The 26,230-nt window shown below is 41.5% G+C and overlaps 1 protein-coding gene across 1 annotated transcript in view; it reads left to right on the top strand.

The window, feature by feature from the left end:
* CSMD1 (CUB and Sushi multiple domains 1) overlaps positions 1-26,230 on the top strand; it is a 2,061,198-nt gene that overhangs the window by 1,757,625 nt on the left and 277,343 nt on the right. The window contains exons 47-48 of the mRNA XM_044291097.1: positions 22,010-22,198; positions 25,879-26,025. Of these exons, the coding sequence (XP_044147032.1) occupies positions 22,010-22,198; positions 25,879-26,025 (336 nt within the window). The remainder of the gene's footprint in view (positions 1-22,009; positions 22,199-25,878; positions 26,026-26,230) is intronic.

Here is a 26,230-nt window from a genome sequence, read left to right as displayed (position 1 = left end):
AAATCAGGCAAGCAGTCTGAGCCCTAAGTCATGCTGCAGTCTGTTATGCTTTTTGATAACTCTGCTGACAGGGTTTCTGTGGACCATCCACATAGACCTGCACCAGAAGTTGAAGAGATTGAGTGCACTGATGCCCAACCACTTATGTTTCAGGATGAGAACATGGGAAGACCATCGCAGCACGTCTCTGATGATGACAAAACACAGGTGCCAAATGCTGCAGCTTTCTGCAGTCTGCAGACCGACAAGGAGGGCAGGGGTAAAGAGTGGGTAGAAGATGATGTGGAGGACGATGAGGTCCTCGACCCCACATGGAATCAAGGTCATGCGAGTGACCTCTCTAGTTCGGAGGAAGAGGCGGTGGTCGCACAGAGGCACCAGCACAGCAAAAGAGGAAGCAGGGTGCAAAAGCATCTGTTACATTCTTGGGTGACATTTTCCAATTTTTGCCATGAATAAACCTCTTCTCTGCATAGTTGACAGGGACCTAAATTTAAAAAAAATCGTCTGTTAGATTGTCAAGTGACATTTTACAAATTTTGCCGTATACAAAGCAAGACTCTGCATAGATGAAAGAGAACTCATTTTTGTAAAATTGTCTGTTCAATTGGTGGGTGACATGGTGGGTGACATGAACACAGTTTTGCCATGAATAAATTCCTGCTCTGCATAGTTTAAAGGGACCGACATTTTAAAAAATAGTCTATTCCATTTGTGGGTGACATTAACCCATTTTGCCAATGAAAAACCCGTGCTCTGCATAGGAGATAGGGACTTAAATTTCTAAAATTTGTCTTTAATTGACGTGCACCCCCGTCCTTTCATTCGATCCTTCCGCTTTAACAACTTGTCCCACATTTGCGCTCGATCACATTTCAGCCATTGACCTCCCTTGGATGTGGTATCCCTTTTCCCTCTCCGGCGTGGAACCCTGATTCCCCGCTACCCATGATCACCATGGTAGGCACAGAAAAGAACATCAAATCATTCTAATAACAATCCTGTATTGTTATTTATCGTCACTACCTCCCCGAGTCGGGAGTGGGTAATTGCCGCACGCCCCCTCCTTTAATTCGAAGCTTCTGCTTCAAAAATTTGTCCCACATTTCCGCTCGATCACATTTAATTTCATCCTTTGACCTCCCTTGGATGCGGTATCCCTATCTCAGGCTCCCTCTCTGGCCTGGAACCCTGATTGTCCGCTCCCCGTTATCAACATGGTAGGTGCAGAAAAGAACATCGAAAGTTGATAGAGAAGATATCCAATTTGATCGTGGACATCACGGGGATGTGTGACACGATGGAGCAGTATGTGTGCACACGCCTACACGTACTGACTGATGGGTCTGACCCTACAACTTCTGGGTCTCCAAATTGGGCACATGGCTTGAGCTTTCCCTTTACACCTTGGAGGTGCTGGCCTGCCCTGCAGCCAGTGCATTGTCTGAATGTTTGGTTAGCACAGCAGGAGGGGGTTATCAAAGAGTAGCACAGCCGCCTGTCCACAGCCAATGTGGACAAACTTACGTTCATTAAAATAAACCAGGCAGGGATCCCATAGGACTTGTCTGTACCTTGTGTAGAATAGACATGTATACCGGCCTCACCCAGCCATTGTTGTACTCCAGCCCACTTTATCTTTGTTTTATTTTTTAGATTTCCCAATGTTTTGGGGTCTGCTCAAATTTAAACAACAAATAAATAAAATAAAATAAAAAACAAAAACCGTTGCTTCCTCCTCCACCACCACTTTCACCTACACCGCCACATCCACCGCCTCTTCAACCTCCTACTCCATATGGACCTCCTCCTCCTTGATCATGATTATTATTTTTTATTTTTATGTATTCTATGTTATTTGAAGTTATTTCCCTATCCACATTTGCTTGCAGAGAACTTGCCATGCTCTTATCCACATTTTGCTGCCATTTACAGCCCTCTAGTCCTTTCCATTACTTTTTTAGAGCCATTTTATTGCTCCATATTTTCGGTCCCCATTGACTTCAATGGGGTTCGGGGTCATGTTCGGGACAAGCTTGGGTCCCAAACTCGAACGTTTTTGTGAAGTTCGGCCGAACCCGTCGAAACCCGAACATCCAGGTGTCCGCTCAACTCTACTGATTGTGAAAAAAATATATACAACACAATACATTTTTTTAACTCCATCCTTCTATATAATAAAGCACAACAAAATATATGCTTCTATTCAGTAAAACAAAATATATTTTAATGCAGACTGCTCATACATATGCCTAAAGAATAATTGTTGACATAGGGCCGGGTGCATGGAGCTCCAGAGATGAGTTAACTCCTTCTTGCTCCGTGACATACTAATAAGTCAAGGCAGCAGGGTTGTCCTTGTTCAGTGCTACAATAGTATGTCATAAAGATGGTGCAGGTTCAGAAGCTGGGCCTGTTGTATCACTTGTGGGTGGTAGCTGCGTTATATAGGAGGCAACAGGCTCTCACTACCAGGATTGGAGATAACTTCAATCCTGGCAGCTTCCTCTGTCCTCCATGTAGCAGGTCCTCGGCATGGCAGCCAGAGGTCTTCTGAAGGACCCCATGTCTGCCATGTCCAGATTGCTAATATTCGAAAGACCACGGCACTCTGTAAATATTTTTTAGTTGCTTATTTTATTTTATATATTTAGTATATATATTATTCTTTTGTATATCCATCCAAAAGTAATAGCCACTGGCCAACGTTTCGGTCTAAAGGTAGACCTTGTTCACGGCCTATTATATAAATGAGTACATAATTGCATTTGTATATATACTGATCAGGCAAAAAGTTGTTACATGTATATCATAAAATCAAAAAGACAATGTGTTATGAGTTATAACATTGCTTGGGGAGAAAAAGACGTCTGTCATGGACGAGAGTACATAATGGGAATACACAACGAACGGGAATCATCAATGTTCTACACAAATGGATATTGGACTTATAGTATGTAAGTCGAACATTTAGGTAGTAGCAAAATAATAGCAAGAATGATAAGTATAATTCATCAAAAAAGGACAAGCACAAATTGTCAGAAATGGATTGTCAAACAGTGAAAAAGTTACTGTAGTAACGGCTAGAATATTGAGACCACCAGGTAGTGTTAGCCAGGTAGAGGTGCCAGGGTATGGATGCAATATCTGTGGAATCCAAATGGTATAATATTAGGTAAAGGTAGTCTATATGGCCATTCAATAGGTGTGCTAGAATGACAGTAAAAGAATGGAGGAGGGCAGAGTTAGGGAAAGTAATGGCATTAGTGTGATAGACTGTGGAGAAGATCACCGTGGTCCAATCGGCTTTACTATTCTTTTTTCTCCACAGGTGAAATGACCACTAACAGCCAGGTAGTAGTATGCCATTAGTGACATAATATAGTATAAGATATAGTTATAACATTGATAGTAATATGGATAGAAATATATATTTCGAAATATAGAAACAATATAATCGTACTAATTTCTATAGGGACTAATGCATTAACCTTCATATCGATGTTACCGGAGACTTCTAACAGAGCTATATATGTCCAATGTCTATTATCATATTCTGATACCCCGCACAGGCTTCCTAGTGCCATCTCTACTATTTTCTACTAATTTCTTGCTCTCCTACACATAATTTTAGTATGCCAGTTCCCTTTCTAGACACTTGTGTGTCTCTGCGCATGCCCCCGCTATGTACCGCGCTCCCGACATTGTCTACTTACACTGCGTCTGCGCACATTCAAGACGTCATGATCACGGCGCCGTGCCCCGTCATCACCGCGGTCCTTTTAAATTGCACAGGCGCGCAGCATCCCCACGCCATCCACGATTCTCCCTACTCCACAGAACTAAGGTATGGACAGTGATTGCGCACATATGAGCCGCGATTAGATTAACTATGTTATGCTAATTAAGCTGATTGGGATAGCTATATCTAATCTGGATATTTTACCTACTACTATAAGAATAGTAAAGCCTATTGGACCACGGTGATCTTTTACACAGTCTATCACACTAATGCCATTACTTTCCCTAACTCTGCCCTCCTCCATTCTTTTACTGTCATTCTAGCACACCTATTGAATGACCATATAGACTACCTTTACCTAATATTATACCATTTGGATTCCACAGATATTGCATCCATACCCTGGCACCTCTACCTGGCTAACACTACCTGGTGGTCTCAATATTCTAGCCGTTACTACAGTAACTTTTTCACTGTTTGACAATCCATTTCTGACAATTTGCGCTTGTCCTTTTTTGATGAATTATACTTATCATTCTTGCTATTATTTTGCTACTACCTAAATGTTCGACTTACATACTATAAGTCCAATATCCATTTGTGTAGAACATTGATGATTCCGGTTCGTTGTGTATTCCCATTATGTACTCTCGTCCATGACAGACGTCTTTTTCTCCCCAAACAATGTTATAACTCATAACACATTGTCTTTTTGATTTTATGATATACATGTAACAACTTTTTGCCTGATCAGTATATATACAAATGTAATTATGTACTCATTTATATAATAGGCCGTGAACAAGGTCTACCTTTAGACCGAAACGTTGGCCAGTGGCTATTACTTTTGGATGGATATACAAAAGAATAATATATATACTAAAGATATAAAATAAAATAAGCAACTAAAAAATATTTACAGAGTGCCGTGGTCTTTCGATAATTTCTGCATGTACCCCTACCACTGAGCACCTCCCAACCTTCAACAAGGAGTGCCGCTGAACCCCCTATTTTGCAGACTGCTAATATAGCTATATGAACATGTTTATCAGGATAACTATGCACTTCTATTCAGGAGTATTACAGTTAATAGTACAAGTATGAAACTAGGCTACATCCTTAATGGTTTAAGCAAGAATTAGGCTGCATTTTTTGCTATTTTTGTCAGCCAAAATACTGGAAGACCCAAAAGAAGCACCCAGTTACTCATAAAAACAGCTCTGTTTATATTTATTATTAAAAGTCACACATATATATATATATATATATATATATATATATAAAAAGAAAAATGTGTGGCAGCACCAATCTGTACCACAGAAGGAAATTAGGGTGCTAGGTCCAGGGAATTCACTGCTTACCCTTGTATTTAGACGAAAACGGACAGCAACTCCAGATAGTACAAAATTGTATAATTTATTGGGCCACAGTGGCACAGAGGCGACGTTTCGGCTCAAAATCCAGAGCCTTTCTCAAGCATCACAATACAAAGGTGAGTGCACATATAAATAGGTGTACACAATTATAACATCACAATCAATTAGATTTCACAATTAGTATCAAAAATAACAAATACATCAACAAATAGTGTTAAAAAATATATTAACATACAGAGATGAATCTAGTAATACATGGTAGTGGATGTGATTCATAATAAATACATGGAAAAAATATAATTCATAGTGTAAACATAAGTGGCTCCAATGTAAATCATCTGTTTCACATCTTCTTTAATGAACTATGATTAAAAACAAGGAGGTGCCAGAAAGATAAGGGTGACGTACCACAGAGTTCGCTTGTATCCACATCCTGATAATGGCCACACTTGGCGTCTAGCTGAATGAAGTGCGCAGGCGCCAGTATCCGTCCCTACAATATCGCGTCATGTTACGTCCTGCTACGGCGCGCCCGCATCACACCTTACGTCATCAACTGCACGTCACTAGCTCAACATCAGTGCGCATGCTCAAGGCGTTCTAAGCCGCGCCATATTTGGTTCTGGACGGATTGCCCATAGTTCCTAAATCTATACTTGAGATGGCTAATGAGAGGTGAGAGTAGGGAAACCATAACCCTCTGTCAGGGGATCATGGTAATCCCATGCAGGGCATGCTTTATGGTCCCGACCGGCACCCCAGTATCGGTCGTACACCAAATGCCGCCTCTATCTCATCACTCATAACCACTCATAAGGGTTCTCCTTGATGTTACATATTCCTAAAGGAAACAGGTATATATAATATGTCGGAACATAATCCGACACCAACACGCAATCCAATCCAGATCAGCCCAACATTGTGGATATCATCGGACGTAGGATATAGCACACTTCTATGTGGAAAAACGACACCCAAAACTTCATGGCTCCTTTCTTTCTATGTTCATTGATCATCTGTAATATAATGACAATGACAATTAATAATATTCAATTGAGAAAGAACAAAGAAAGTTAAATCTCATAATAACCTTTGTATAGGATCGCCACCTACAATTAGATGAAAAACATGTAACAAATAACACAAGATCTGCCAGGGGCAAACCACCTCTTCAAGTACATACCCCTAAATTAAAATCTACATTAAGACCGTTTGGTCTTAAGGTATTTAACCTATGTATCCATAATAATTCTCTCCTTTTTAACAATAAATTCCTATTGCCCCCCCGTCTGGGCATGGGAATGTGATCAATAATCCAGCATTTAAGTTGGTATTCCGTATGATCCATCTCAACAAAATGTTTAGGGATGGGTAAATCCCGACGTTTTTTTCTTATGGTGGAGCGGTGATTGTTTAGTCTGGTTTTCAGATCTGAAAACCAGACTAAACAATCACCGCTCCACCATAAGAAAAAAACGTCGGGATTTACCCATCCCTAAACATTTTGTTGAGATGGATCATACGGAATACCAACTTAAATGCTGGATTATTGATCACATTCCCATGCCCAGACGGGGGGGCAATAGGAATTTATTGTTAAAAAGGAGAGAATTATTATGGATACATAGGTTAAATACCTTAAGACCAAACGGTCTTAATGTAGATTTTAATTTAGGGGTATGTACTTGAAGAGGTGGTTTGCCCCTGGCAGATCTTGTGTTATTTGTTACATGTTTTTCATCTAATTGTAGGTGGCGATCCTATACAAAGGTTATTATGAGATTTAACTTTCTTTGTTCTTTCTCAATTGAATATTATTAATTGTCATTGTCATTATATTACAGATGATCAATGAACATAGAAAGAAAGGAGCCATGAAGTTTTGGGTGTCGTTTTTCCACATAGAAGTGTGCTATATCCTACGTCCGATGATATCCACAATGTTGGGCTGATCTGGATTGGATTGCGTGTTGGTGTCGGATTATGTTCCGACATATTATATATACCTGTTTCCTTTAGGAATATGTAACATCAAGGAGAACCCTTATGAGTGGTTATGAGTGATGAGATAGAGGCGGCATTTGGTGTACGACCGATACTGGGGTGCCGGTCGGGACCATAAAGCATGCCCTGCATGGGATTACCATGATCCCCTGACAGAGGGTTATGGTTTCCCTACTCTCACCTCTCATTAGCCATCTCAAGTATAGATTTAGGAACTATGGGCAATCCGTCCAGAACCAAATATGGCGCGGCTTAGAACGCCTTGAGCATGCGCACTGATGTTGAGCTAGTGACGTGCAGTTGATGACGTAAGGTGTGATGCGGGCGCGCCGTAGCAGGACGTAACATGACGCGATATTGTAGGGACGGATACTGGCGCCTGCGCACTTCATTCAGCTAGACGCCAAGTGTGGCCATTATCAGGATGTGGATACAAGCGAACTCTGTGGTACGTCACCCTTATCTTTCTGGCACCTCCTTGTTTTTAATCATAGTTCATTAAAGAAGATGTGAAACAGATGATTTACATTGGAGCCACTTATGTTTACACTATGAATTATATTTTTTCCATGTATTTATTATGAATCACATCCACTACCATGTATTACTAGATTCATCTCTGTATGTTAATATATTTTTTAACACTATTTGTTGATGTATTTGTTATTTTTGATACTAATTGTGAAATCTAATTGATTGTGATGTTATAATTGTGTACACCTATTTATATGTGCACTCACCTTTGTATTGTGATGCTTGAGAAAGGCTCTGGATTTTGAGCCGAAACGTCGCCTCTGTGCCACTGTGGCCCAATAAATTATACAATTTTGTACTATCTGGAGTTGCTGTCCGTTTTCGTCTATATATATATATATATATATATCCAGAAAAAGGACGGCACTCCAGCAGAATGAAAGTGAAAAACTTCTTTTAATCGACCATACGGTGCAACGTTTCGGCTCAACTGAGCCTTTCTCAAGCAAAGGTACAAATCAGGTGAAGGCAAATATAAAGACTGAATCAAATCATGTGATCTCACCACACCCTGTGGGCGTGTTACAAAAGTGACAATTGCACAAACATAATATAATACACAATACAGGTGTCAGATAAGGCAAATTAAAAAATTACATGCATCAGGTATTAGCACATCTGGCTATAAATACATCAATCCAACATACATGTATGACATTTGCATATGTGAACGGGCGGATCCACAGGACAGACACATAGGGAGTGTGAACAGTCTGTGGATGCGTCCAGTGAGTATAAAAAAACCAACCGAGGGAGGAGCGAAGGGATGAACCGGAAGATACATATTATCGGCGAGGGGTCCCAACTATGCGATCAATGAGCACTGTGCACATAACACTGGACAAGAGCGGCGTGACTTCAATCAGGGGGCGGTGGCAGCTGGAGGACGCCGAAGCATCATCAGGGACAGCCTCCGCTCTTGCGTCATTGCAGCGTCACACGAATCAGCCTTGGTGCGTTGCGGCGCATGCCCAGTATGTATCCAGTCTCGGGACGCCATCTTGGAGACTGGAATATTGCCATTCCCCTGAATTCCGACACCAGACCTGTTATATTCGGATATCGCGACTCAGACCAGTACAGACAGACCTGGGACCAGATCGTCTACATACTGTGTATTGACCACAGCCCACCAGCATCATAGAAACCACGATGTGGAGGACTGTGTTGATCAAAGCTGTCTGGTTGCGCTCATATCCAAGAGGGCTCTCCTCCAGCAGGTCCCCAGGTGTCTCAGGGAGCAAATCTGTAATGGGGATAGAAAAAATAGCACCTGCACCATAATGGCCCAAAATAATCCCCCAACGCACACCGCGTCCAATGAAAAAATTATATATGTGAAACAACATAGTTTAAAAAAACCTTTCTCAAAAAGAACCGCATAGTTGTTGGCAGTATCACCCTGCCGTGTAGAACAATGCTTCCGCTTCATCCGTAAATTCCATCCCTCAGAATAATGGGTGCAAGTGAACTGTGAAGAGAAGAAAAAAAGGAGAAATTAAAATGAGTACATACTCTCAGTGTGTGCACAGAAGACATCGCAACACAACCTGCTAGACACTGGGGGCAAGCCAGCCCTCACACAACCTCCCCAAAGTTGAATTCTACGTTTAATCCATTTGGTCTGAGGCTATTGAGCCTATGGATCCAACCTAGTTCCCTACGCTTAAGTATCCTAGACCTATCCCCGCCACGTCTGGGCTGCGGCACATGGTCGATGATCCAAACTTTCAGATCACCTTCCCTGTGCCCAGCCTCAGAAAAATGCTTAGAGACCGGTAGATCAAGGCGTTTCTTCCGGATACTCAAGCGATGGTTGTTCAGGCAGGTCTTGAGATCTGTCGTCGTCTCACCCACATAGAGTAGATTGCACGGACAGGAAAGTACATAAATAACGTAGCTGGAGTTGCAAGTCAAATGAAACAGAATATTATGGGGTTCACCCGTGAGGGGATGAATGAATGTTTTTCCCTTCCGGATGTACCTGCAATTGACGCACCCCAGGCAGGGGAAACACCCCAAGCCTGGCTGCGTAAGTGCAGTCTGTCTGGATGGCCCCTTGGAGCCAATGTCGGCCTTGACCAACTGGTCACGGAGATTTCTTGAACGACGGTAAGAAAATAGCGGTGGACACTGAAACTCTGGTATCTCCTTGAAACAAGTCCCAAGGAGACCCCAGTGCTTCCTAATGACCTTATTGATAGATGAGCTAAGTTCATTATAGATAGATACAAAAGGAATCCTAGCTGTTTTCTGTACGGTCTTACGCTGGGACAGCAGAGTATCTCTATCAAAACCACGTGCCCTGACCATGTGTTGTTCCAACAGTTGTTTCGGGTACCCCCTATCGCAAAACCTCTTTGCCATGGACTCCAGGGACACATTGGACTCCTGTTCATCGGAGACGACACGTTTAACCCTCAAAAACTGTGAGAAAGGAAGTGACCGAACCATGCTCCTCGGGTGAGAGCTGTTGTAGCACAGGAAGGTATTGGTATCTGTGGGTTTAGTGTACAGTTGAGTATACAACACACCTTCATTGAACACAACCTCAACATTGTCCTTTATCACAATTATTTTCTTTTTAAGGATGTCTATTATTTGCAACAGCGGGGCGTGGCCATGGGGTCACATGTGGCCCCTACTTATGCGAATATCTTCATGCGGTGCTATGAGGAGGATGTCGTCTATTTGTCCCACCACTTCAGTCATGTGCTGAGGTGGTGGAGATACATCGACGACATCTTCCTCATATGGACAGGTAGCGAGGCGGAACTGGTTGAGTTTCATGCTTTTTTGAACAGTCATGACTCCAATTTACAGTTCACCCTCGTCTATTCCAAAAAGGATGTTCAGTTCTTGGATACCAGGGTTGTGTTCAATGAAGGTGTGTTGTATACTCAACTGTACACTAAACCCACAGATACCAATACCTTCCTGTGCTACAACAGCTCTCACCCGAGGAGCATGGTTCGGTCACTTCCTTTCTCACAGTTTTTGAGGGTTAAACGTGTCGTCTCCGATGAACAGGAGTCCAATGTGTCCCTGGAGTCCATGGCAAAGAGGTTTTGCGATAGGGGGTACCCGAAACAACTATTGGAACAACACATGGTCAGGGCACGTGGTTTTGATAGAGATACTCTGCTGTCCCAGCGTAAGACCGTACAGAAAACAGCTAGGATTCCTTTTGTATCTATCTATAATGAACTTAGCTCATCTATCAATAAGGTCATTAGGAAGCACTGGGGTCTCCTTGGGACTTGTTTCAAGGAGATACCAGAGTTTCAGTGTCCACCGCTATTTTCTTACCGTCGTTCAAGAAATCTCCGTGACCAGTTGGTCAAGGCCGACATTGGCTCCAAGGGGCCATCCAGACAGACTGCACTTACGCAGCCAGGCTTGGGGTGTTTCCCCTGCCTGGGGTGCGTCAATTGCAGGTACATCCGGAAGGGAAAAACATTCATTCATCCCCTCACGGGTGAACCCCATAATATTCTGTTTCATTTGACTTGCAACTCCAGCTACGTTATTTATGTACTTTCCTGTCCGTGCAATCTACTCTATGTGGGTGAGACGACGACAGATCTCAAGACCCGCCTGAACAACCATCGCTTGAGTATCCGGAAGAAACGCCTTGATCTACCGGTCTCTAAGCATTTTTCTGAGGCTGGGCACAGGGAAGGTGATCTGAAAGTTTGGATCATCGACCATGTGCCGCAGCCCAGACGTGGCGGGGATAGGTCTAGGATACTTAAGCGTAGGGAACTAGGTTGGATCCATAGGCTCAATAGCCTCAGACCAAATGGATTAAACGTAGAATTCAACTTTGGGGAGGTTGTGTGAGGGCTGGCTTGCCCCCAGTGTCTAGCAGGTTGTGTTGCGATGTCTTCTGTGCACACACTGAGAGTATGTACTCATTTTAATTTCTCTTTTTTTTCTTCTCTTCACAGTTCACTTGCACCCATTATTCTGAGGGATGGAATTTACGGATGAAGCGGAAGCATTGTTCTACACGGCAGGGTGATACTGCCAACAACTATGCGGTTCTTTTTGAGAAAGGTTTTTTTAAACTATGTTGTTTCACATATATAATTTTTTCATTGGACGCGGTGTGCGTTGGGGGATTATTTTGGGCCATTATGGTGCAGGTGCTATTTTTTCTATCCCCATTACAGATTTGCTCCCTGAGACACCTGGGGACCTGCTGGAGGAGAGCCCTCTTGGATATGAGCGCAACCAGACAGCTTTGATCAACACAGTCCTCCACATCGTGGTTTCTATGATGCTGGTGGGCTGTGGTCAATACACAGTATGTAGACGATCTGGTCCCAGGTCTGTCTGTACTGGTCTGAGTCGCGATATCCGAATATAACAGGTCTGGTGTCGGAATTCAGGGGAATGGCAATATTCCAGTCTCCAAGATGGCGTCCCGAGACTGGATACATACTGGGCATGCGCCGCAACGCACCAAGGCTGATTCGTGTGACGCTGCAATGACGCAAGAGCGGAGGCTGTCCCTGATGATGCTTCGGCGTCCTCCAGCTGCCACCGCCCCCTGATTGAAGTCACGCCGCTCTTGTCCAGTGTTATGTGCACAGTGCTCATTGATCGCATAGTTGGGACCCCTCGCCGATAATATGTATCTTCCGGTTCATCCCTTCGCTCCTCCCTCGGTTGGTTTTTTTATACTCACTGGACGCATCCACAGACTGTTCACACTCCCTATGTGTCTGTCCTGTGGATCCGCCCGTTCACATATGCAAATGTCATACATGTATGTTGGATTGATGTATTTATAGCCAGATGTGCTAATACCTGATGCATGTAATTTTTTAATTTGCCTTATCTGACACCTGTATTGTGTATTATATTATGTTTGTGCAATTGTCACTTTTGTAACACGCCCACAGGGTGTGGTGAGATCACATGATTTGATTCAGTCTTTATATTTGCCTTCACCTGATTTGTACCTTTGCTTGAGAAAGGCTCAGTTGAGCCGAAACGTTGCACCGTATGGTCGATTAAAAGAAGTTTTTCACTTTCATTCTGCTGGAGTGCCGTCCTTTTTCTGGATATATTGGTTGGGGTGAGAGGTCGATTCCCCAGGATCGTGCACCCGTTTTTCCTAGTGCAGCCAGTGCCGCCATTTTTCCCTTTGTATATATATATATATATATATACACACACACACACACAAAGTAGTGTGCAAACATTTTAGGTAGGTCTGTAAAAATGCTGTTAAGTAAGAATGCTTTAAAAAATTTAAATGTTAATAGGTTTTATCAAAATACAAAGTGAATGAACAAATGAGAAATCTAATTTAAATGAAAAATTTAAAGGAGTTCTGCACTTTCATTTAACTGATGATCTATCCTCTGGATAGATCATCAGCTTCTGATCAGCGGGGGTCCGACACCCAGGACCCCTGCCGATCAGCTGTTTGAGAAGGCAGCGGCGCTCCGGCAGCGGCGCTCCAGCAGCGCCACGGCCTTCTTACTGTTTACCGCCGTGCCACTGGCGTCACGACTAGTATCAACTAGCGTGGGCGCGACTAAGCTCTGTTCACTTGAATGGAGCTTAGTCGCGCCCACGCTAGTTGATACTAGTCGTGACGTCAGTGGGCCAGCGGCCCGGTGGTAAACAGTGAGACGGCCGCGGCGCTGCTGGAGCGCCGCTGCCTTCTCAAACAGCTGATCGGCGGGGGTCCCGGGTGTCGGACCCCCGCCGATCAGAAGCTGATGATTTATCCAGAGGATAGATCATCAGTTAAATGAAAGTGCAGAACCCCTTTAAATACATTATTTTGTTTGCCAAAGGACTGTAGAGAAGTACATTATTGAGTTTTTGGAGTCAAAAATTAAGCATGGTAGAGGACCTGTTCAGATTTGGGGTGCATTATTTTTAGAAAATTGAGTTGAGGATTTGGTTAAGATTAATGGTGTGTTCACATTGCTAAGATAATCAGGCATATACTTATCAACCATTCAATACCATCAAGGAGGCATCTAATATGGCTCCAAATTAATTCTGTAACAAAACCAATAAGATGTTTGGAACAACATCCCTGCCAAATTCCTTCAAAAACTTTGTGCAACTGTACTTTGAGGAATTGATGCTATTTTGAATATTGATTTGATTTAGATTTCTCATTTGTTCAGTCGCTTTGCATTTTGTTAATTGATAAAAAATAAACTATTAACACTTATTTTCTTGCACCTGCTTAACACCTTCCTGATATTTAATGTACTATTATGTCACAGCAAGAGGTAACTTGAATGAAAAAACTGTTCTATCAAATTGAAAAGACTGAACTGGCTGCTGCTACTGCTGTGGTTTTTGCTGCTTTTGGCAGCCTAGAGCGCAAGATATGGGTAACCCTGAAGAGGGGTAGAGAAGGGCTCCCTTTTAGACATGCTGGTGGTAGGTGTATGCTTGCCGAAAGCTGCAGCAAGCTGAGTACACAGTGTTTTCCTGGTAATAAAGCAATTTGACCTCCCTTTTAGAGGAAAGAAAAGAGTCCCCGTTTTGCTTTGATAGTAAGGGAATAAAAGTATGGCTATCCAGAAATCATCGGACTGCATAACATAAATGATATGTTTGTCAGTAATTGATCATACTTGAGGAGCCAGTTCTTTTTAGCCCTGCCCCTCCACTGAGATAGTTGGGTATTGTTGCCAGTGTCGTCATCAATATCATCCTTTCGTCCTCCCTGGGAGTTTCTCTTTGTGGGTCCTCAACAGCTAGAGGGTAAGCAGCAAGATGTGTTAGCTATTCTTCTTCTAATGTTGTCCCTTGCTGAATGAGCATCAGTGTCTGTTCTAAGACAAATATGCTGGAGATGAGATCTTTCATGCATACCTGTCCCTACTTACAACTTGTGTGGCCTCTTCAAAGGGCTTCAGCATATGACAGGTGTATCAGATGACCTGCCACTGCCTGACCTTGAAACAACACATGTACCTTGCTAAGGTGGTCTGGTTCATGACATACATTCTAGCATGTGCCAATTGAAATTCCAGTGAGTTAGAACATTGCAGATTAAGTGGTGTAACGGCAGACCATTCAGTTGCTGCAAGGCCAGTATATAATTCCTTGCCACCTAAGAATGGCTGAAATGTAAGGACAGTTTTATGTACATTTCCAGCACCTTGTGCAAGCCAGTGTACTTTTCTTTTAAAAAGAGTTACATGAGTAGTTAAATCATGTGCACAATGAATGTCTTTCCCCCAGGTTCAGTGTAGCCACTATGTTGCAACTTTTGTCACTGATAACCTTGCCCAGTTGAAGTTAATGGGAAAACAGCCAATGGGGTCTTTGTTGCTTGATGCACTTTAACAAGTGATCGGCTATTTGGCTATTCCAACCCAATGAAGTCCATACCACATGGCAACGCTTCACCTGACACATATAATAATAATAAGAAGTGGTAGTGATGCTCTGCCCTGCTCTGTTGGTGACTGGAGGATGTCCATGAAGGAGGAGATGGATAAGTGCCTATTGTGGGGACCAAGCCGACACAAAAGTGAAGGTGTCAAAAGGACCTGGCCTTTTTGCTGTGGTTCAAGCTTACAGCTGCCACAAAAACAGTGACACAGTGAGCCGTGAAAGACATGTAATGTCCCTGCTCCTAACAGCTGCTCCACTTGTCCACCATGGCATGCACCCTGCTGCACAGTGACAATTGCAAAGAGCAGCTCACATTCTTTGCCACATGAGAATACAAGGCAGGGATGGCTGTTTTGGGAGAAATAATGTTGGGTTTTCTGTGTAGCTGAACCTTTAAAGAACTTGAAACAAGTTGCATACAGTCCTAGGAGACCCCAGATTGTAGTCCACAACTTTTCAGGGCAATTGGAGGACTTTCTATTGAGGTCTCATTTACTCAAAATTTTATCAAAATCAAATTCAAGAAATCTTGCTTAGCACTAGTAAAAGAATATCCTAGTAATATTTCATCGCTTTAAACATTGAAACAGTCCTTTATAATAGAGAATTGAACTCAAGCCTCTTTCTGGAATTACCACGAGTTGTCTTATAGCCTCGTACCTTGTAGATTTTCAGGATACAGGTTATTATAAAGAACATTCAATAAAAAAAATTAAAAAAAATTCCATAAAATAGCAAGACTGCTACTTCCCAAATAAAGCAATATAGGTTGTGCCCAGTTTCAAACAGAAGAAAATCTGTAAAATTGTGCCATTAAATCTTAATGATTGTTGCTGTGAAAATTCTTGCTCTATTATGCCATTTGCATTTGGAATTTTCCTAAAATGTTGCCCCTGATAGAGTTTACACCCAGTTGTAAGACAAAGCTATTTCTACTATTTGACATTTGCCAAAACAATCTAATTTGTGGGTTTCACAACCTGCTTTATAGTTTCAAAAATTGAACATCCTTAATGTATTTAATGGTAACAACCTGGCTGTGGTCTCAGTACACATGATGCATTTAATGCTGAATATGTAGTCTGTACATGATTCTGCACTGTCTGTATACAAAATAGCTTCTATTTTATTTTTAGCAACTTCCTGAAAGAAACAATAATTATGTTTTTCTCATTGTTCATTCAGTTAAAGGAAGTGGTAAAGTTTATTGTCTGCAGCTTGGTGAAAAGGTCTATAATTATACTGCCCATCAGAAAGCATCTATTGTGAAATTTGGAAACCTTCCTAGATTCTGTTATTCTGAATATCATGTCTCGTTTTGCTACCTTTTACTTTGAAATATATTTTGGTCATAAAAAGGAATGGCAACTTGAAAGGCATAAATAGTTGCATCACAAATCCATGTTTCATTTGTCCAAACCAAATACAGTACCTCTTCTATAGATAAATACTGTATATAAGATATATACTTTACATAGGAAGCAAAAGTAGTGTATATCACCTACAATGTCTGTTTATGGCATTGCCATAAGTCAAAGATGATATTATTACAAGTAAAATAAGTACAATGCATTAAATGTGAATTGAATGACTGTGAAGTGTCAGTCAGGTTATTGTACGTTGTAGTCTTTTCTGAAGGGGGGAGTTTTCTGGTTTCCTTTGAAGGTTGAGGTAGGTGAAAGTCTGATATACTGGGGTAGTGAGTTCCAGAGTTATAGATGGTCTTGTATGCCATTGTTAACATTTTAATCTGAATTTGAGTAAAAGAACAAGTAAAGAGGGGAGAACTAATTAAACAAGCAGCAAACTTGATGATAGATTGGAGGTGCACAAAAGTGTTATATGGGAAATCACATAAAAGGACACTACTTTAATCAAGGCAAGAGATGATGAAAGTATTTACAGCGAGGAACAGAAGTATTTGAACACCCTGCAATTTTACAATTTCGCCAATTATGGCGGGGTCAGAAATTTACATTGTAGGTGCATTCCCACTCTGAGAGACAGAATAAAAAATAAAAAATCTGGAAATCACATTGTATGATTTTTAAAGAATGTATTTGTCTTGCACTACTGAACATAAGTATTTGAACACCTGAGAAAATCAGTGTTAATATTTGGTACAGAAGCCTTTGTTTGCAATTACAGAGATCAAACGTTTTCTGTAGTTCTTAACCAGGTTTGCATACACTGCAACAGGGATTTTGGCCCACTCCTCCACACAGATCTCCTCTAGATTTGTCAGGTTTCGAGTCTGTCACTGAGCAACACAGAGTTTCAGCTCCCTCCAAAGAAGTTCTATTGGATTTAGGTCTGGAGACTGGCTAGGCCACTCCAGAAACTTGATATGCTTCTTACGGAGCCACTCCTTGGTTATCCTGGCTGTGTGCTTCGGGTCGTTGTCATGTTGGAAGACCCAGTCATGACCCATCTTCAATGCTCTGACTAAGGGAAGGAGGTTGTTGCTCAAAATCTCACAATAAATGGCCCTATTCATCTTCTCCTTAATACAATGCAGTCACCCTGTACCCTTCTCAGAAAAGCACCCCCAAAGCATGATGTTACCACCCTCATGCTTCACAGTAGGGATGGTGTTCTTAGGATGCAACTCATCCTTCTTTTTCCTCCAAACACGAAGAGTGAAGTTTAGATCAAAAAGTTCTACTTTGGTCTTATTTGACCACATGAATTTCTCCCATGCCTCCTCTGGATCATCCAGATAGTCATTGGCAAACTTCATACGGGCCTGGACATGTGATAACTTGAGCAGGGGAACCTTTCGCGCAATGCATGATTTGAAACCATGACGGCGCAATGTTCTACCGACAGTGACCTGTGAAACTGTGGTCCCAGCTCTCTTCATGTTATTGACCAGCTCCTCACTTTTAGTTCTGGGCTGATTCCTCAACTTTCTTATCATCAGTGAAACCCCATGAGGTGAGATCTTGCATGGAGCCCCACTCCGAGGGAGACTGAAAGTCGTCTTTAGCCTCTTCCATTTTCTAACAATTGATCCAACAGTTGATCTATTTTCACCAAGCTGCTTGGCAATTGCCCCGTAGCCCTTTCCAGTCTTGTGGAGGTCCACAATTTTGGCTCTGGTGCCTTTTGACAGCTATTTGGTCTTGCCCATGGTAGTAGTTGGCGTCTGACTGACTGTGGGGTGGACAGGGGTCTTTAAAGAGCTCAGACAGGTGCTACTAAGTTAGATTAATGAGTGAAATAGAGGTGGACTTTTTGAAGGCACAGTAACTGATTTTTGAGAGCCAGAATTCTTGCTATTTCTCAGGTGTTCAAATACTTATGTTCAGCAGTGCAAGACAAATAGATTCTTTAAAAATCATACAATGTGATTTCCTGATATTTTTTTAAAATTCTCTCTCTCAGAGTGGGAATGCACCAACAATGTGAATTTCAGACCCCTCCATGATTTCTAAGTGGGAGAATTTGCAAAATCACAGGGTGTTCAAATACTTCTGTTCCTCACTATATAGAATATGTATTAGCATTAGTATATATAAGAGGAAAGGATACAGTTTTTAGGTGAGGTTTTGAATCAGATCTGCCTGCAGCATTTTAAGCCAAACCAGAAGTGGATCCATCAGGATGGAGAAGTATAAGTGCTTCCTTTAAATTTCTCATTTCTTTTGAATCCACTTCTGGCTTTGGCAAAAAAATAAAAAATATTGCAGACAGATCTGTTTCAAAACCTCACCAAAAACTCTGTGTGGCCTTACCCAAAGTGGATTTGAAAAATTTAGAGAAGGCAATTGGAGGTTGCAAAACATGTTATAGGCTTGAATGTTGAGGTAGAAAAACAGGGCAGAGTCCAAGGTTATTTAGAGGCAGTGAGTTTGTGAGACTGGGAAAAGTGTTGAGCCATGAGCTGTGATTGATTGCACTGGTTAGGGAATTGGAATAGGAAAAGATAATTCCTTTTTCTCCATGTTGAGTTTTAGAAAGTAAGATGAAAATTAGGAGCATATAGCTGATTAGCTGGTTAGAGATGAGCTAATCGATTTGTTAGAATCAAAATTCAACCTACAATTTTTATACATCTTAAGATTTGTTTGGGTAGCATTTTGAAAGAGAGATATTGTTCCTACATTAGGGTTTAACCCCTTAAGGACTCAGCCCTATTTCACCTTAAGGACTTGGCCATTTTTTGCAAATCTAACCAGTGTCCCTTTAAGTGCTCATAACTTTAAAACACTTTGACTTATCCAGGCCATTCTGAGATTGTTTTTTCGTCACATATTGTACTTCATGACACTGGTAAAATGAAGTCAAAAATTTTTTTTTTTTTTGCATAAAAAAATACCTAATTTACAAAACATTTGCAAATTTCAAAGTTTCAGTTTCTCTACTTCTGTAATACATAGTAATACCCCCAAAAATTGTGATGACTTTACATTCCCCATATGTCTACTTCAGGTTGGAATTATTTTGGGAATGATATTTTATTTTTTGGGGATGTTACAAGGTTTAGAACTTTAGAAGCAAATATTGAAATTTTTCAGAAATTTACAAAAACCCAATTTTTAGGGACCACTACAGCTCTGAAGTCACTTTGCGAGGCTTACATAATAGAAACCACCCAAAAATGACCCCATTCTATAAACTACACCCCTCAAGGTATTCAAAACTGATTTTACAAACTTTGTTAACCCTTTAGGTGTTGCACAAGAGTTATTGGCAAATGGGGATGAAATTTGAGAATTTCATTTGTTTGCCTAATTTTCCATTTTAACCCATTTTTTCCACTAACAAAGCAAGGGTTAACAGCCAAACAGGACTGTATCTTTATTGCCCTGACTCTGCCGTTTACAGAAACACCCCATATGTGGCCGTAAACTACTGTACGGCCACACAGCGGGGCGTAGAGTGAAAGGTGCGCCGTTTGGTTTTTGGAAGCCAGATTTTGCTGGACTGGTTTTTTGACACCATGTCCCATTTGAAGCCCCCTGATGCACCCCTAGGGTAGAAACTCCCTAAAAGTGACCCCATCTAAGAAACTACACCCCTCAAGGTATTCAAAACTGATTTTAAAAACTTTGTTAACCCTTTAGGTGTTGCACAAGATATAATGGAAAATAGAGATACAATTTCAAAATTTCACTTTTTTGGCAGATTTTCCATTTTAATATATTTTTTCAAGTAACAAAGCAAGGGTTAACAGCCAAACAAAACTCATTATTTATGGCCCTAATTCTGTAGTTTACAGAAACACCCCATATGTGGTCGTAAACTGCTGTACGGGCACACGGCAGGGCGCAGAAGGAAAGGAATGCCATACGGTTTTTGGAAGGCAGGTTTTGCTGGACTGGTTTATTTACACCATGTCCCAATTGAAGCCCCCCTGATGCACCCCTAGAGTAGAAACTCCAAAAAAGTGACCCCATTTTAGAAACTACGGGATAAGGTGGCAGTTTTCTTGGTACTAGTTTAGGGTACATATGATTTTTGGTTGCTCTATATTACACTTTTTGTGCGGCAAGGTAACAAGAAATAGCTTTTTTGGCACCGTTTTTTTTTTGTTATTTACAACATTCATCTGAAAGGTTAGATCATGTGGTAATTTTATAGAGCAGGTTGTCACGGATGCGGCGATACCTAATATGTATACTTTTTTTTATTTATGTAAGTTTTACACAATGATTTCATTGTTAAAACAAAAAAAGTTTTAGTTTATCCATAGTCTAAGAGCCATAGTTTTTTCAGTTTTTGGGCGATTATCTTATGTAGGGTCTCATTTTTTGCGGGATGAGATGGCTGTTTTATTGGCACTATTTTAGGGTGCATATGACTTTTTGATCGCTTGCTATTGCACTTTTTGTGACGTAAGATGACAAAAAATTGCTTTTTTTAACGGTGGTCACCTGAGGGGTTAACTCATGGGATATTTTTATAGAGCCGGTCGATACGGACACGGCGATACCTAATATGTATACTTTTTTTTATTTATGTAAGTTTTACACCATGATTTAATTTTTGAAACAAAAAAATTATGTTTTAGTGTTTCCATAGTCTAAGAGCCATATTTTTTTCAGAAACAGCAGAAACAGCAACAAACCGCAGGTCTGAATTGACCTGCGGTTTGCTGCGATCGCCGATACGGGGGGGTCATATGACCCCCCCAGGCGTTGTGACAGGATGCCGGCTGAATGATTTCAGCCGGCATCCTGTGCGGATTAACCCCTGGGGCGCCACAATCTCAATTTAAACTCATGACGTACCGGTACGTCATGGGTCCTTAAGGACTCGGGAAACATGCCGTACCGATACGTCATGGGTCCCTAAGGGGTTAACTAACCAGTTTTACTTTGGGTAAACTCTAAGGGTATTATCCTGGCGGTCCCCTAGTTTTTTGTCTTTCAACCCAATACAGGAATCTGGTCTTCACTGTAGGGCACCAAGGGATCATGCAGTATTTGTAGACTGGTAATAGGCTAAGTTTGGGGCAGGCTGCATACAAAGAAATCCAGGAAACAAGTCCAAGGTTAGGGCAGGCAGCAATGGGCAATATGAGAAACAGGCTAAGGTGAGGGCATACGGGCGATAGACAAGAGTACTGTATATGTCAGAGAATCACACTTTTGCTAGTAACTAAGGACTGGGAAGGGCACCTTAAATACATAGGGATGACCATCCTTTGGCTGGTGAAGCCTTTGGACATATTTGAAGGATCTTTAAGAGGTCAAGAGTGAGCGCACACATGTCCCATGCAACAGGCCTGGAGGCCTATAGACCAGACACCACCCAAAATCTGCAGGGAATGCAAAAAGGCAACACAAAATGCATCCTCTGGACTCATATAGTGCATGTATGTTTGAAATATACCATAGCATAAATGTTATATCTTTGATATGGGAATAACTATAGGATATTCTTTTTGTTTGTTCACATAAACTGGTTGGTCCATCCATTGCAATGGATTTTATTCTGTTCCTTTTTTAATCTATTACAGCACAATGTCCTGCAAATGAGATTCGCCTGGATTCTTCTGGAGTGATCCTTAGTCCTGGTTATCCAGGGAACTATCTTAATTCTCAGACTTGTTCATGGACCATTAAGGTTGAACCAGGCTACAATATATCAATATTTGTTGATACATTTCAAAGTGAAAAACAGTTTGATGAACTCGAGATATTTGATGGTAAGAAGAAAAACTATGTACATACAATGCAAAACTATTACTGTAATTTATCATGTAGGTTTTACATAATATATATATATATATATATATATATATATATATAAAAGATGGTAAAAAAATACATATATTTTAGCACAAAAAAGTTTGTGATGTATGAATATCGTCCGGGATGGTTCACGAACGCAATCAAATGTTTGCGAACCGCAAATTTGCAGCAGGCCCCATTCACTTTAATTGCAGGCGAACTTAAAAAACCTTCAGGTCCTATTTGCAGCCACCAAATAGTTAATAGAAGTGTACAAATAGTCCCACAACATGGACAGTGACATACTAGAGGGGGATCAATGACAAAAATTCCAACAAAAAATATGTATCTTAATCAGAGGACATTTTAGCTGAGGTAACGCAGCAAAACCGCAAACCAATGCTGCACTACCCAAATACACTATAAAGAAAGGATATAACTGGTATATAACACCCCTGCTTCAATCACTTTTATTTGGGAAGGGGGGGGGGCAACTGGTACCTATATATCACACCAGTAGAAACTATTTGTTCCAATGTTGTTTGTCACTATCTGTAGCTCAGGTAACGCAGCAAACCCGCAAACCAATGATGCACTACCCAAATGCACTATACAGAAAGTATATAATTGGTATATAACACCCCTGCTTCAATCACTTTTCTTTGGGGGGGGGGGCAACTGGTACCTGTATATCACACCAGTAGAAATTATTTGTTCCAATGTTGTTTGTCACTATCTGTAGCTGAGGTAACGCAGCAAAACCGCAAACAAAAGCTGCACTACCTAACTACACTATATAGAAAGTATATACCGTATTTTTCGCCCTATAAGACGTACCTGCCCATAAGACGCACCAAGGTTTTTGAGGAGGAAAATAAGAAACAAAAATTATGAACCAAAAGGTGTGTTTTTGAACTAATGGTGGTCTGTGGATGACACTATTATGGGGGATCTGTTGAGGACACTGTTATGGGGGGATGGGCCGACTTTTACCAAACGCAATGGCGGGCACGAGAAGAGGTTTCCTCCCGTTTATCCGGTTGGACCCCCTCACAATGTGACCCTAAGCGTTGAATGTGTCAGGACTATGTGGTGGCTGCATACCCCTGTGTGGTTCTACCATTGTCCATGCTTTATATCCTCTGACCACCCCCTACTGTATTGAGACACATTTATATTGCCCACATTGGAGTTTTCTCCTCCCACTGGTCATGGTACCAGAGAGGGCTGTATGACATAAGTATACATGTAATACACTTTGCTGACACCTATTTAAATAAACTATCCTATGCTGTAATAATTATTATTAAACATTGCCCCACCTGACACCCCTCACTTAGTGCCCTCATACTATACAATGGGTACGATATACTAGGCACCGCATAGGGTAGAACGCAACTAATGTGATGGTATCATGCCGGCTGACAATGCATTGCTGCGCATGCACGAGCACCGTTACTGGCGCCTGCACAATGGGTCATTGGACATCAGCCTTCAGTGCGCCTGCGTGGGTCCGCGCCTGCGCACAGCTATTTTTCCACTGCGCAGGCGTGAGAGAAGTTCCGACGCGCAGGCCCACTGCGCTCTAGGAGATGCAGCGACTTTATTTTTTTTTGCGCGCGTCCTGCCTCTGCAAGCAACCGCACACCTGCGCAGACGCAAGGAACACGGACATGCCGATTATTACATGCTCATCCCGTTTTTTACCCCCACCAGCAGTCCACAAGGGTTGCCAAAGTAAGTGATGACCATTACTTTTATATATATATATATATATATATATATATGCAAATTTTGACATGATGCTTAGACTTAGAAGTCGCAAGAGTGTCCATGATGTATTACTATTCTTGACATATGTACTAGGTCCATGATTTATTATTATTTTTTATTTTTTGCACGTTTTCTTGATATGTGTGTTAGCTCCTCCTTGTAGAAGGGTATTTAAGCCTGGTAAAGTTGTATTGTCAGTTGCTTGAAAAAGACCGTCCAGGTCGAAACGTCGAATGAATTTGATGAAATAAAGGGATTAAAGAGACAAGAGACTGCTGCGGTTTTACTATTTTTGGACACTGTTATGGGGGATTTGTGGGTGACACTGTTATGGGGGATCTGTGGGTGACACTGTTATGGGGATCTGTGGATGACACTGTTATGGGGGGATCTGTGGATGACACATATATAGCATCTTATGCTATGTGTCATCCACAGATCCCCTCCATAACAGTGTCCCTGTTGTGTGAATGACCCCCAATACAGGGGGTGGGGGTCGCATCTGGTTTTATAATGACAGCGGGGCCCGTGCAGTGACTGTATTCTACTACATGGACCCCGCTCATTGTATTTAATCGTATCTGTAATTGTAGGCATTGTTAATGTATACAAATTCTGAGTAATCAGCGCCTGTATTACTTTACTTACAAACACTAGTAGCAGAGAGGAGGGAGGAGGCAGGCCGGGAGGACGGGCGCTGGCAGCGTGAGTCACTACGTCATGCGCCCACACCGTCTGCTTTATTCATAAAGTGGGCAGCGCAGGCGTGTCATGTAGTGACTCACGCTGCCAGCGCCCGTCCTCCCGGCCTGCCTCCTCCCTCCTCTCTGCTACCGAGCGCTTGTAAGTAAAGTAATACAGGCGCTGACTACCCAGAATTTGTATACATTAACTATGCCTACAATTACAGATACGATTATATATAGTGAGCGGGGCCCGTGTAGTAAAATACAGTCACTGCACGGGCCCCGCTGTCATTATAAAAGCAGATGCCGGCCCCCAGCCCCTCCTCCCTCTCAGCTGATACACCCGCGGTGCGGCATCGCGGCGTATCATTTAAAATTGGGCAAAATGCAGCATTCACCCCATAAGACGCACTGCTATTAACCCCCCCACTTTTTGGGGGAAAAAGTGCGTCTTATAGGGCTAAAAATATGGCAATCGGTATATAACAACCTTCAATCAGGTTTTTTTGGGGGGGCAGCTGGTATATCACACCAGTAGAATTGATTTTTTCCAATGTCGTTTAGCACTCTGTGTAGCTGCAGTATCGCAGCAGAACCGCACACAACTGCTGCACAATACAAATGCACTATAATATACTGTATATGTTAGAAAGTATATTATAAGTATACAACACCCCTCAGTAAGTCACACCTATCGATGGCACACCTATATTAGTCCTTAAAAGGACTTTTGTGGTCCAATTAGCTAGCGTTTGGTGTTCCTAACAGTCTGGCAAAACACTGAATGTAAAATGGTGACCAGATCGGGTTTATTTATAAGGTAAGGGGGTATGTCTATGTGCTGTCCTGTACCACCTGATGGATGTGTCATGGGTCAAAGTTCTTTACAATGTAAAAGAATATGGCCAGTGGACATCGCCATATGTTCGCCCGTTCAGCGAATCGCGAACTAGCAAAGTTTGCCAAAAAATAATCTTCAGGCGAACCGCAAGGCCATCTTTACTAGAAATGATTTATAATAATAATCCTTTGTTTCATATTGTAGTTCTTCAAAATGTTATGACTCATATGAAATTGCAAATGCAGAATTTCATAACATGACAGTAAATCTTTTAAAATCTTGTAAATCTTTAGTAAATATGTAATATAAAATATAAAAAATCCATGTACTTTAATTTTATCACTTTGTTTTAAAGGGCCATCTGGACAAAGCTCTCTAATTGTGGCTTTAAGTGGCAATATAACAGGGCAACACAATTTTACTAGCAAAGGCAATAATATTTTTCTTCGCTGGTCAACAGATCATGCTACAAGTAAAAAAGGCTTCAAGATGCGATACTCAGGTTTGTAACTATACAAGTCATATTGTATTATTTCTATTTACATTTTTTTTATAGTTCGCAAATTGTGCCTTTTTTGTTCTTTCTCACGTTAAAATTTGAGAGGGTACATTCAACAAAATGTGTAAGCCTTCTTTCCACATAGCTATGCGCTAAAAGAGGTGTAAAAATACCTTTTTATGGGATTTTGTAAGCTCTATAGACAAGC

This window comes from Bufo gargarizans, chromosome 4 (assembly GCF_014858855.1).
Source record: "Bufo gargarizans isolate SCDJY-AF-19 chromosome 4, ASM1485885v1, whole genome shotgun sequence".
Taxonomy (NCBI): domain Eukaryota; kingdom Metazoa; phylum Chordata; class Amphibia; order Anura; family Bufonidae; genus Bufo; species Bufo gargarizans.
Note: the sequence above shows the minus strand (reverse complement) of the source record. Positions and strands in the feature narration are given on the sequence as shown.